The sequence below is a fragment of the Alnus glutinosa genome, chromosome 9, assembly GCF_958979055.1.
Source record: "Alnus glutinosa chromosome 9, dhAlnGlut1.1, whole genome shotgun sequence".
Classification (NCBI taxonomy): domain Eukaryota; kingdom Viridiplantae; phylum Streptophyta; class Magnoliopsida; order Fagales; family Betulaceae; genus Alnus; species Alnus glutinosa.
The window spans coordinates 25,960,015-25,971,501 of NC_084894.1; the positions used below are offsets into that span (position 1 = coordinate 25,960,015).

The following is an 11,487-nucleotide window of genomic DNA, read 5'->3' on the forward strand; positions in this document are numbered from 1 at the left end:
AGATAGTAGAAAGTTTACTTTAGGGTATATATCTTTTTATTGAGAGATATATCTTAAAGATGCAGTATGTAGACTATAGTTGCTACGTCTACCAAGAAAGCTGAAAGTCTAGCATGCTATGAATTTAGTACACATGCATGATGGATGAGACATTTTGTTGAAAGTCTCAATATTGTCGATTTTACAGTTAGACCATAAAGATACTCTGCGGTAATTCTACTATAATCTTCTTTTATAAGAATAAAGAGTAGAAGCAGAAGTAAATCGACATCAAGTATCTCAGTACGAGAGATAACATTAAGAGACATAAAGGGTCTATTGAGCATATAAGTACTGAATTAATGATTGCTGATCCCATGACTTAAAGTTTACCGGTAAAGAAAGAATAAAGTCATGCGGAGTATAAGAAACTCATTAATTCATTTTTTGCTTGGTTAAATTGATTTGTCTCTTTTTGGTCTATAGACATAAAGTTATTATAATAAAGATTTTGTGCACATTTGTTATTTTATCCATGAGGATAAATAAAGTTGGACCCGAATGACTTATAGGAAGTTTATTCATAAAGCTCGATTATCCATAAGGTACTCATGTAAGGAGTGTTTTACATTGTGATACATGGAAGGGACGATCTAATTTTATAATGGTTTTACCGCCATGATTTGTGTGAAACATTTCTTATCTAAGTTGGAGGATTCCATAAGTGATTGGCCAAACTAAAGAATCTAATACCATAAGGTCATGTGTCATAAAGGCCAAGTGGGAGAATGTAAGATATTATCTCCATATATAGCCTATATGCCACATATACGGTGTTTCTTTCACAGTATAAGGACGAAAAATGCAAATATCCTTAAACCCTTATGCTTTCCAATGGTACGTGAACAAATTACGTTCACAAAAACTATGGATTCAATAATAATTAATGCTAAGCAAATTAGCATAAAGGTCGCTTTGATACCAGATGTTAGAAATTTTCAACATATTACTTAAACTAACATACGCAGCGGAAAAAAATAAGACAGGATTCAGGCTTACCTCTAACCATATTTGCTCAAGCATTTCCATGATTCATCTAAAGAACAAGAAAATATTATTTGAGGGATCTTCTAACCTATGCCTATGACTGTATTGCCGTACTGATGGTGTACACATGCTATTAATTTATAGGCCAGGCCAGAGACTCTCAAATATGGTAAATACCGTATTGTTCCTCCCATCAAGGAAACAATATTATTAATTGATTTTAAATCAATTAAACGATTTCATTATGATAATCTAAATTAATAGAAATTACCATAACCATAATACCGTATATTATATTTACAATAAATATAATAAACACCGTATATATGGCATATAAGCCATATATGAAGATAATATCTTACATATAATTCTTGCTTCCCTCCTGTTAAAATCCTGGAGTGGTGGTTCAGCAATCACGGCAATGAGCCCCAAGTGAGAGTTGAGTTACCTCCAAGTATTCATGATACTGATAGTAATGAGGCTTGCTACACAGGGGACGGTCATCCGTCCCTGTGAGCCTTTTTTAATAAAAAAATAGTTTTTTATTAAAAAGTTGGCTTTGATGTCCCATCAAAGCCAACTTTTTTAATAAAAATTTATTTTTTTATTATATATGGGTGATGGGGGACGGATGAGTGTCCCCCATCCAGCATTTCCCGATAGTAATTGGATAGGACTTGCTTTATTTGCTTCTTTTTCAGTCTGCGAGCATTCACTTGCCATCCTTGAAGATTTGGAGCAACAAACTAATCTTCTTTGTTGTTTGGAAACTGACGTTGATATATAGTATAGAGCCTCACCATGTCTATCGCCCCACTCTAGCGGATTTCAAGCTGTTACATCTTGGTGGGTTCATGTGGCTGTTCTATATTCCGCGATGGTCACTTCCAGGTTGGTTGAGTATATCCAGGCGCATTGAGGCTTTCATTTTCAGCGACAGCCCAAGCTTGAGACTTCAGAATTGTGGGCTCCGTCTTGTATTCCGGCATAATGAGGGAGAGTTTATGGAAGCAATAAGGCACTGTGTTCCCTTATTGTCTGATAGTTTGGGATCTCATTTGTCGTAATTTGGCGGTTGATCGATCTTAGACAAATAAATAAGCAAATTCATGATGATGATCAGGACAAAAGAGTTCTGCTAGAATAAACTGTACGTAGTTATTTTATGTAGTAATACATGACTGCCATACAAGGACTCCATATGCCACATTGATTGAATATTTCGGAACAGTTTACTGGCATTATTCTCTCTCTGTTTGTGTTTTTTTTTGGTAATTTTTTATATGACAGATAGTAGTTGAATTATTCTATTGAAGGATGATATAAATTAGTCTGCACAGAATTTTGTTTTATGTCAAGCTTGTGCTAAACCTAATCTCACTGTATTCAAGCCACAGAGCAACTCCACTTGTTTGAATTGGATATCTCAGTCTATTTCTGTTGCTTTAGCAGTAGTGTTTTTGTCAACCCTCATGTTAGGAAGATTTTCTCTTACTGTTCGATTTTGTCTTAGAGCATATATTCACATCGCGCTAATTAAAGCTAATTTGGCACGATTTGAATGCTAAAGTAGTCAGAATTTTTGTTGAGTGCTGAAAGTGCTTCACAACAAAGCAAAAAAGGGACTTTTTTATTCGTCCATTCTCTATCCTGTCAATATTTTGTGCATGCCTTTTCATTTCTATCTTTCATTCTCTCCTCTCATCAAGCGCAAACTCCTCTCTACTCCCTCTCTCTTCACACATGCAAAGAAGGCCGCTGAGCCCCTCAATCGCGGCTACTCTGTGCTGCGCACCTCAGCCCCTTTGACTGCTCTGTCATCGACTGCTCCTACGACTTCAACAAGGAGTTCGAGATTGTGTTATTTTCTCTCTATGTTATATTATGTGAATAGAGATTGACCGTTGTAGAGAATTATCGCGTTATATTATCGTTCAAAAAGATGAAATGTTTTAGAGAATGGTTTGAGGTTTTGTCAAACAAATCCTAAGCATTTCTGGTGAGTTCTCTACATTTAGCTTTACTTTAAGAAAAATGTTAGGGGTACTAAATTTTTTATCTAGAGATAAGTACTATGATAATGTGAAACTTATTTATTAAAAATGATTAAAACAATTAATAATAAAAAAAATGTTATGGGAAACCAAATTAGAAGTTTTGAAGTCAATTGGCCGATATTCGGCCTTGAAGTCTTAAACTGGTTCCCAAATCGGAACCCATCTGAGGAAACCAGCAAAACCACTGTACCGTGGATGGTGGGTTTGTTGGTGAAGAAGAAGAAGAAGATGAAGAGTCGGTGTTGAAAGAGTGCAGCGCCGTGGATGGGTTCGATGGGTCTTCTTCTTAGGTTGGTACTGGTACTGGTACTGGTGTAGGCTTTGTTGGAAAATCAGAACCCATCTTCCAAAAATTGGTCTTCTCTTCCAACTCTTTTTGGATTGCGTGCTCTGTAATCGGGTTTGTACAGAGCGAGAGAGATTGGAGCGAGTCAATGCGACGCAAGGGTTTGGTTTGGCTTTGTTGATTTTTTTTTTTTTTCTTGAGCCACGTGGCCGGTTTTTGGCCTTGGATCTCTTTAAAGAGATCCAAGCCATCAACCGGATCCTCTCCAGTTCATTAGAACTGGAGAGGATCCGGATCCACAAACTTGAATGCATGCAGTAGTTTCCTCGAAATTTCCTCACTTTGACGGATTTATTTTATTTCCATTTTAGCATGTATTAGCCCTTTTAACTTTGTGTGAAATGCTCTTAAAGTTGTTTATAACCGAAAAAAAAAGAAAAAAGAAGCAATTTCGATCAGTTTTCCACGACGCCAAAATTAGCGGGGATTTACTTTTCTTTTTTTCGAGCAACAACAGGGAAGGGGGAAGGGGGAAGGTGGGAGGGGACGAAAGCGGGGATCGGATTTTCTTGCATAGATATTATACAGCGCTAATTAATCTGAGCCTACTGCTTAGTATGTTTCCGATGGCTTCCATGACCTCTGAAACTGCTTCTTCTTCTTCTTCTTCTTCTTCTTCTTCTTCTTTGCCTCAACGGAAATACCAATACGATGTTTTTCTCAGTTTTAGAGGCGAAGACACCCGCAACAACTTTACGAGCCATCTGTACGCCGCTTTGGATAAAAAAGGAATTAAGACCTTTAGGGACAACGAACTTGAGAGAGGAAGACCCATTCGGCCATATCTTCTGATAGCCATAGAAGAATCGAGGTTTTCCATCATCATTCTCTCGAGAAACTATGCGTCGTCGACGTGGTGCTTAGATGAACTTGCAAAGATTGTTGAGTGCATGAAACAGACAAGGCTCACAGTTTTTCCTGTTTTCTACGACGTGGATCCCTCTGACGTACGCCAAGCTGGGAGGGGGAGTTTACTCATTCATCAAAAAACTGAGATGGGGAGTTTTGCACAGGCCTTTGCTGAACATGAAGAACGTTTCAAGGAGAATAGAGAGATGGTGCAAAGATGGAGAGATGCTTTGATAGAAGTGGCCGATGCATCCGGATGGCATGTAAAGGACAGGTGACAATTTTCTTTCTTTTTCCACTGAGAATTTTCTGATTTTGACTGCAAAAATGAACACTTAATTCTCTTACGTTAGATATTTATGTCATACTTCTTTAATTTTCTCGTACGCCAAGTAAATTTATGTGTCATGAACTAGTTAGCAAATACGTATAAATTAGAGCTAACCAATCGTGTACTCATATTATATGTGTATACGTGTACATACATATACAGGAAAAAGTTGTAGAACTGATAAGAGCTAATTAAACAATGGTCCCAATTAAACACATAACATGTATTTATAAACAAAACGCATTCAGACTGCACTGCAGTCTAACAAGAATCCCACGCTTGGAAATTATTTGGGTTGTGCATAAATTCATGTTAATAACAAAATAATATTAATCTGAAATTAACAGTAAGAAAAATATAACGTAAGATGTTAAAATAAGAGCAAGAAAAAAATCTCACAATACTATAAAATCATGTGACAATATCGTCTTTAGAGGTTGATTTCGTACCTTTAGAATATTTAATTCGGTGCGATTGAGTGTTTTGACATGCAACCTTTTATAATTGAACTCTAGCATCTAGTTTCGTTAAGGAAGTACTTCTAAATACGATGGTCAAATGAAGAACCCGTCCATTTCCTTGTGTATATATAATAATCTTAGTTTTTTTTTTTCTTTTTCTTTTTATTTTTATTTTATAAAGCAATAAAATGAAATAATATATATATTTCAAGTACGTGCTCTTTGTTGAACCACTTTATATACACGTGCTTCGTTCTTTTTTATCAATAAAAAAAGAAAAAAAAAATCATAATAGGAGGGTATTATGTAGTTTGAGAGGTCAATGGTAACTTTTTAAAGTTTTGGAAGATTGTAAATTGGATAAAAATTCAAATGATAAATTGGATGGTAATGTTTAGAAAGAATTTCACTTACAACTTTCAATCTTTCATCACTTTTACAATTAAAGTATCTATTTTTAAAAAGTGTCAATTTAGGGTATCTATTTTTTAAATTTTTTCAATTTCAACCATCCGTTAGAATTTTTCGTTAAATTCTATTAAAATTTTTAAAATACCCTTATTTTTTTTTTTTTTTTTAAAAAAAAAAACTTATAAATTTTTCAAATATTCAGACACGGGTATTTTTGCAAATTCCGCTAAATTCTTACCAATACCAAATCCTTGAATTTTTTTTTCCCTAAAAAAAATGGGGTATTTTGAAAATGATAGAATTTAACAAAAAATTATAACATAGGGTTAAAATTGAAAGAAAAAAATATGAAAAGATGGATACCTAAATTGACACTTTTTAAAGATTGATACTCTAATTGCAAAAGTGATAAAAGATCGGGGGTTATAAGTAAAATTATTCCTAAAAGTTTATGTTGAATTTACTGAATGTTCCCTTTTTTTTTCACAATCTGTCTCATAAAAAAGATTATTCATCTCCTTAATTGCAGGCCCGAGGCAGAAGTTATTGAAGAAATTGTTGTGGAGATACTTGATAAATTGAATTCTATAGTTCGGCTGATTGTTTCTGATGATCTTTTTGGCATAGAGTCTCGTGTAGACAAAATGCTGAATTCATATTTAGGTATAGGGGTGGATGATGTTCGCTTTGTAGGAATATGTGGCATGGGTGGAATTGGTAAAACAACTCTTGCACGTGCTATTTACGAAAGAATTACTTGTCAATTTGAAGCTAATTGCTTTCTTGCCAATGTTAGAGAAGAAGCTGGAAAAAATGGTTTAGTTGCTTTACAAGAACAACTTCTTTCCAGTACTATCCAGACAAAAAGCAATATTAATATACAAAATGATTACGAGGGAGCTAATGTGATCAGAAAAAGACTATATTGTAAAAAAGTTCTTATCATTCTTGATGATGTGGACCAACTTGAACAATTACGTGCATTAGCAAAACATCGTTGCTGGTTTGGTGGAGGGAGCAGAATCATCGTAACAACTAGAAACAAGCGTCTGTTGATTGAACATGATGTGGCCGAAGATGGAATATATGAGGCTATGGGAATGAATTACAATGAAGCACTCCAACTCTTTTGTCGGAAAGCCTTCAAGGAAGACAGCGCCCCTAAAGATTTTGTGGAGCTGTCCAAGAAGTTTTTAAATTACGCTAAAGGCCTTCCTTTAGCCCTTGAAGTTTTGGGTTCATCTTTGTATCAAAGAAGTGAAGATGTATGGAAAAGCATGCTAAGAAAGCTAAAAGAAATCCCTGATGAGAAAATCCACGATAAACTTCAAATAAGTTTTGATGGACTCTCAGATTTAGAGAAAAAAATATTTTTAGACATTGCTTGTTTCTTCAAAGGGGAGGACAAAGATCGTGTGGAAGATATATTAGAGAGTTTTGGTTACCACCCAAAAATCGGTATAGATAATCTCATTAATAAGTCACTTATAACCATCTCAAGTAAACAATTGCAGTTGCATGATTTGTTAGAAGAAATGGGTCGGGAGATCGTTCGGCGTGAATCTTGTGAAGAGCCTGGCGGACGAAGTAGATTGTGGTTTTGGGAAGACATCCATCATGTGCTGACGAATAATACAGTAAGTGGCAAGTAGAGAATATAAGCTAGTATTTTTGTATATATTTTATGCACTTCTAGATTTTAATATATCTTTCACTACACCAATTCTTTCTTTTTGGTTATATACTAGGGAACAGAAAGAGTTGAAGGCATAGCCCTAAGGGGTGGTCCACCTACATTACACTTGAATGCTGAAGCCTTCTTGAAGCTGCCGAACTTAAGATTTCTCAAAATCGTGTGCTGTTGTGAACCCTTTAGTTATCCTCCTAACAAGTTGCGGGCTATTGATTGGGAAGGTCTTAGTTATCTTCCTAACAAGTTGCGTGTTATTGATTTGCCTCTATATCCTTTGAAGTCTTTGCCAATGAGTTTCTCACCTGATAAACTCGTTAAACTCGAAATGCATTTTAGCCTCATTGAAGAAATATGGAACGAAAAGAAGGTAAGATCTTTAGTACTACTTATGCAATTAAGTGTGTTCTTTTTTTTCTTTTATTTTATTTTATTTTTTAGATAAGTTGATTGCTTGAATTTGTTTATTGTTTTATCACAGAGTTTACCCAAGTTAAAGATCCTTGACCTTAGTTACTCTTACAACTTGATCAACACTCCGGACTTCACTAGAGCCCCAAATCTTGAGAAGCTGATTTTTAAACAATGTGAGAGGTTATATGAGGTGCACCCATCTGTTGCAGGTCTCAAACAACTTACTTTACTGAACTTGAAAGGATGTAGATCTCTTACTAGCCTTCCATGCAACATTAGCATGGATTTCCTTGAAACTTTGATTCTTTCTGGTTGTTCGAAGCTCAAGAAGTTTCCAGAAATTATGGGAGATATGAAACGTTTGAAGGAACTGAAATTGGATAGGACTGCCATAAAAGAACTTCCATTATCAATTAGGCGTTTAAGTGGCCTTACTTTACTGAACTTGGAAGGATGCAGATCTCTTACTAGCCTTCCATGCAACATTAGCTTGGATTCCCTTGAAATTTTGATTCTTTCTGGTTGTTGGAACCTCAAGAAGTTTTCAAAAATTGTGGGAGATATGAAACGTTTGAAGGAATTGAAACTGGATGGGACTGTCATAAAAGAACTTCCATTATCAATTTGGAGTTTAAGTGGCCTTACTTTACTGAACTTGAACGGATGCAGATCTCTTACTAGCCTTCCATGCAACATTAGCTTGGATTCCCTTGAAATTTTGATTCTTTCTGGTTGTTGGAAGCTCAAGAAGTTTCCAGAAATTGTGGGAGATATGAAATGTTTGAAGGAACTGAAATTGGAAGGGACTGCAATAGAAGAACTTCCATTATCAATTGGGCGTTTAAGTGGCCTTACTTTACTGAACTTGGAAGGATGCAGATCTCTAACTAGCCTTCCATGCAACATTAGCTTGGATTCCCTTGAAATTTTGATTCTTTCTGGTTGTTGGAGCCTCAAGAAGCTTTCAGAAATTGTGGGAGATATGAAACGTTTGAGAGAACTGAAACTGGATGGAACTGCCATAAAAGAACTTCCATTATCAATTGGGCATTTAAGTGGCCTTACTTTACTGGACTTGGGAGGATGCACATCTCTTACTAGCCTTCCATGCAACATTAGCTTGGATTCCCTTGAAATTTTGATTCTTTCTGGTTGTTGGAAGCTCAAGAAGTTTCCAGAAATTGTGGGAGATATGAAACGTTTGAAGAAACTGAAATTGGATGGGACTGCCATAGAAGAACTTCCATTATCAATTGGGCGTTTAAGTGGCCTTACTTTACTGGACTTGAACAGATGCAGATCTCTTACTAGCCTTCCATGCAACATTATCTTGGATTCCCTTGAAATTTTGATTCTTTCTGGTTGTTGGGAGCTCAAGAAGTTTCCAGAAATTGTGGGCGATATGAAACGTTTGAAGGAACTGAAATTGGATGGGACTGCCATAGAAGAACTTCCATTATCAATTGGGCGTTTAAGTGGCCTTACTTTACTGAACTTGGAAGGATGTAGATCTCTTACTAGCCTTCCATGCAACATTAGCTTGGATTCCCTTGAAATTTTGATTCTTTCTGGTTGTTGGAACCTCAAGAAGTTTTCAGAAATTGTGGGAGATATGAAACATTTGAAGGAACTAAAACTAGATGGGACTGCCATAAAAGAACTGCCATTATCAATTGGGTGTTTAAGTGGCCTTACTTTACTGAATTTGAAACAATGCAGATCTCTTACTAGCCTTCCATGCAACATTAGCTTGGATTCCCTTGAAATTTTGATTCTTTCTGGTTGTTGGAAGCTCAAGAAGTTTCCAGAAATTGTGGGAGATATGAAACGTTTGAAGAAACTGAAATTGGATGGGACTGCCATAGAAGAACTTCCATTATCAATTGGGCGTTTAAGTGGCCTTACTGTACTGGATCTAGCAGACTGCAAAAGTCTTTTGACTCTTCCAAGTGTCGTTTGTAATTTGACCTCTCTCCAATATCTCATTTTATTCGGTTGCTCAAAAGTTGATAAATTGCCAGGGAACCTTGGGAACTTGAAACAATTGAAGAAACTTGGTGTCTGGGGAACTGCTATAAGACAAGTACCATCCTCCATTCAGTATTCTTCAGTGAAGGTCATTTGGTTTTCTTGGGATTACTTTGGTCTAGATCTCGATGTAAACTATTAAAGTTTTCAATGTGTGATCAAAGCGTTGTCCAAGCCCGAGTTTGTGAACAATTTCTATACATTTATTAATAACATAAATATATAATATATAATAATATAAGACATATAATAAAATATAGTACATAACTATAGTCTATAAGTAACAAATTAAAAATATGTTATATTAGTACAGAGTATAAACTACGGTATATGTATAATGTAAGCATGTAGTAAGTATAATATATTCTATATAACTAACTATAATACAAGTATCATATATAACTATTGTTAACAATGTATAATGTGATATATATATCATATAATAACCATTAATAACTTAATATGTTAATTTGACATACTAAATACTATTATCAAAGTATTATAATTAATATGTAATACTATATTTACTTAGCTAGTATATTATATGCTTATTTAGTATATATATGTTAATTAACTAGATAATATGTTAGTTTATGAACTATCTAGTTAGTATGTTAACTAATACACACACATATAAATATTAAGTAACATATATAACATATATTACTTAATATATATATATATATATATATATGTGTGTGTGTGTGTGTGTGTGTGTGTGTGTGTGTGTGTAAGAAATATGAATGAGCTAACGAGTCGAACTAACGAGCCAAGCAAGCAATTTGGTTGAGCTTTAAATGAACTGAACACGTGAACCCCTATCGAGTTTTGTCAAGCGAGTCGAGTATGTATCACTTACCAATCAAACTTGAGTTTGGATCGAGCTAAACCGAGTAGATATCGAGCAGGTTGTCGAATGGACTAGTTTATTTACATCCCTAGACGAATCAATTGACAGAGAGCTTTGTTGCATTAAAGAAAATGGTGGAAAAAAAATTGGGCGCAAGCAGAGAAGAAGTATACAGATTTGCTTAAAAACATGGAGGAAATGCAGAAAAAGATGGAAGCAATGCAAACCAGTAGGGATGGTGATAACAAATTTGTCCAGATTATGCAAAATTTTACTTATCTTACTTAGGCGATGGAGACAATCAAGCAGTCTAACAAGTCCATGTTTATACTTGGCAAGACATCAGGACAAGCAAGACGTGTTAAATTCCACTCGTCAATAAATATGTTATTGACGTGTCACTTTTTGATTCATCACTAATCAGTGATGTGTCAAAAACAGATTAGTGTAGACAGGTGAAAAAAACCCTCTCTATCTCTCTCTCTCTCTCTCTCTCTCTCTCTCTCTCTCTCTCTCTCTCTCTCTCTCTTTTTATTTTTATTTTTTAGTGAGTGGTGCTCAACGTATTGTTATATACACCAAGGACAAAGGGATTTCATTGTTCTTTCATAGCTTAGTGTGTTGAAGTACTTAGAGAGAGAGAGAGAGAGAGAGAAAAGTTTCTTTAGTTATTCTCGTTTGTACGAGAGTGAGATTTGAATGTATTAGGGTTTTGAGATTTGAATGGTTTTCTTTCTGTAACCATCTTCATGGTGAATTTCTTCGTGATTGCCTCCGTCAGTGGATGTACCTCATATTGAAGAAACCACTTAAATCTTAGTATCATATGTAATTAATTTAATTTTGCTATCTTCTTATTTTTCTCATCTCACGGGTATTGGAAAATAGGATTAAATATTGTATTACATATTAATTATAAAACTTTGATAATAGTATTTAGTATGTTAAACTAACATATTAAGTTATTGATAGTTAGTATGGAGGTTGTTCATAAACTCGAGCTTGAATTCCACTTTGATCATAC

At 35.0% G+C, this 11,487-nt stretch overlaps 1 protein-coding gene across 1 annotated transcript; it reads left to right on the forward strand.

The window, feature by feature from the left end:
- Nucleotides 1-3,995: 3,995 nt before the first annotated feature.
- LOC133876920 (disease resistance protein RPV1-like) lies at nt 3,996-9,755 on the forward strand. The gene is made up of 4 exons (XM_062315144.1): nt 3,996-4,552; nt 6,011-7,118; nt 7,230-7,541; nt 7,653-9,755. The coding sequence occupies exons 1-4, from the start codon at nt 3,996-3,998 to the stop codon at nt 9,753-9,755; spliced, it is 4,080 nt and encodes a 1,359-aa protein (XP_062171128.1).
- The last annotated feature ends 1,732 nt before the right edge of the window (nt 9,756-11,487 follow it).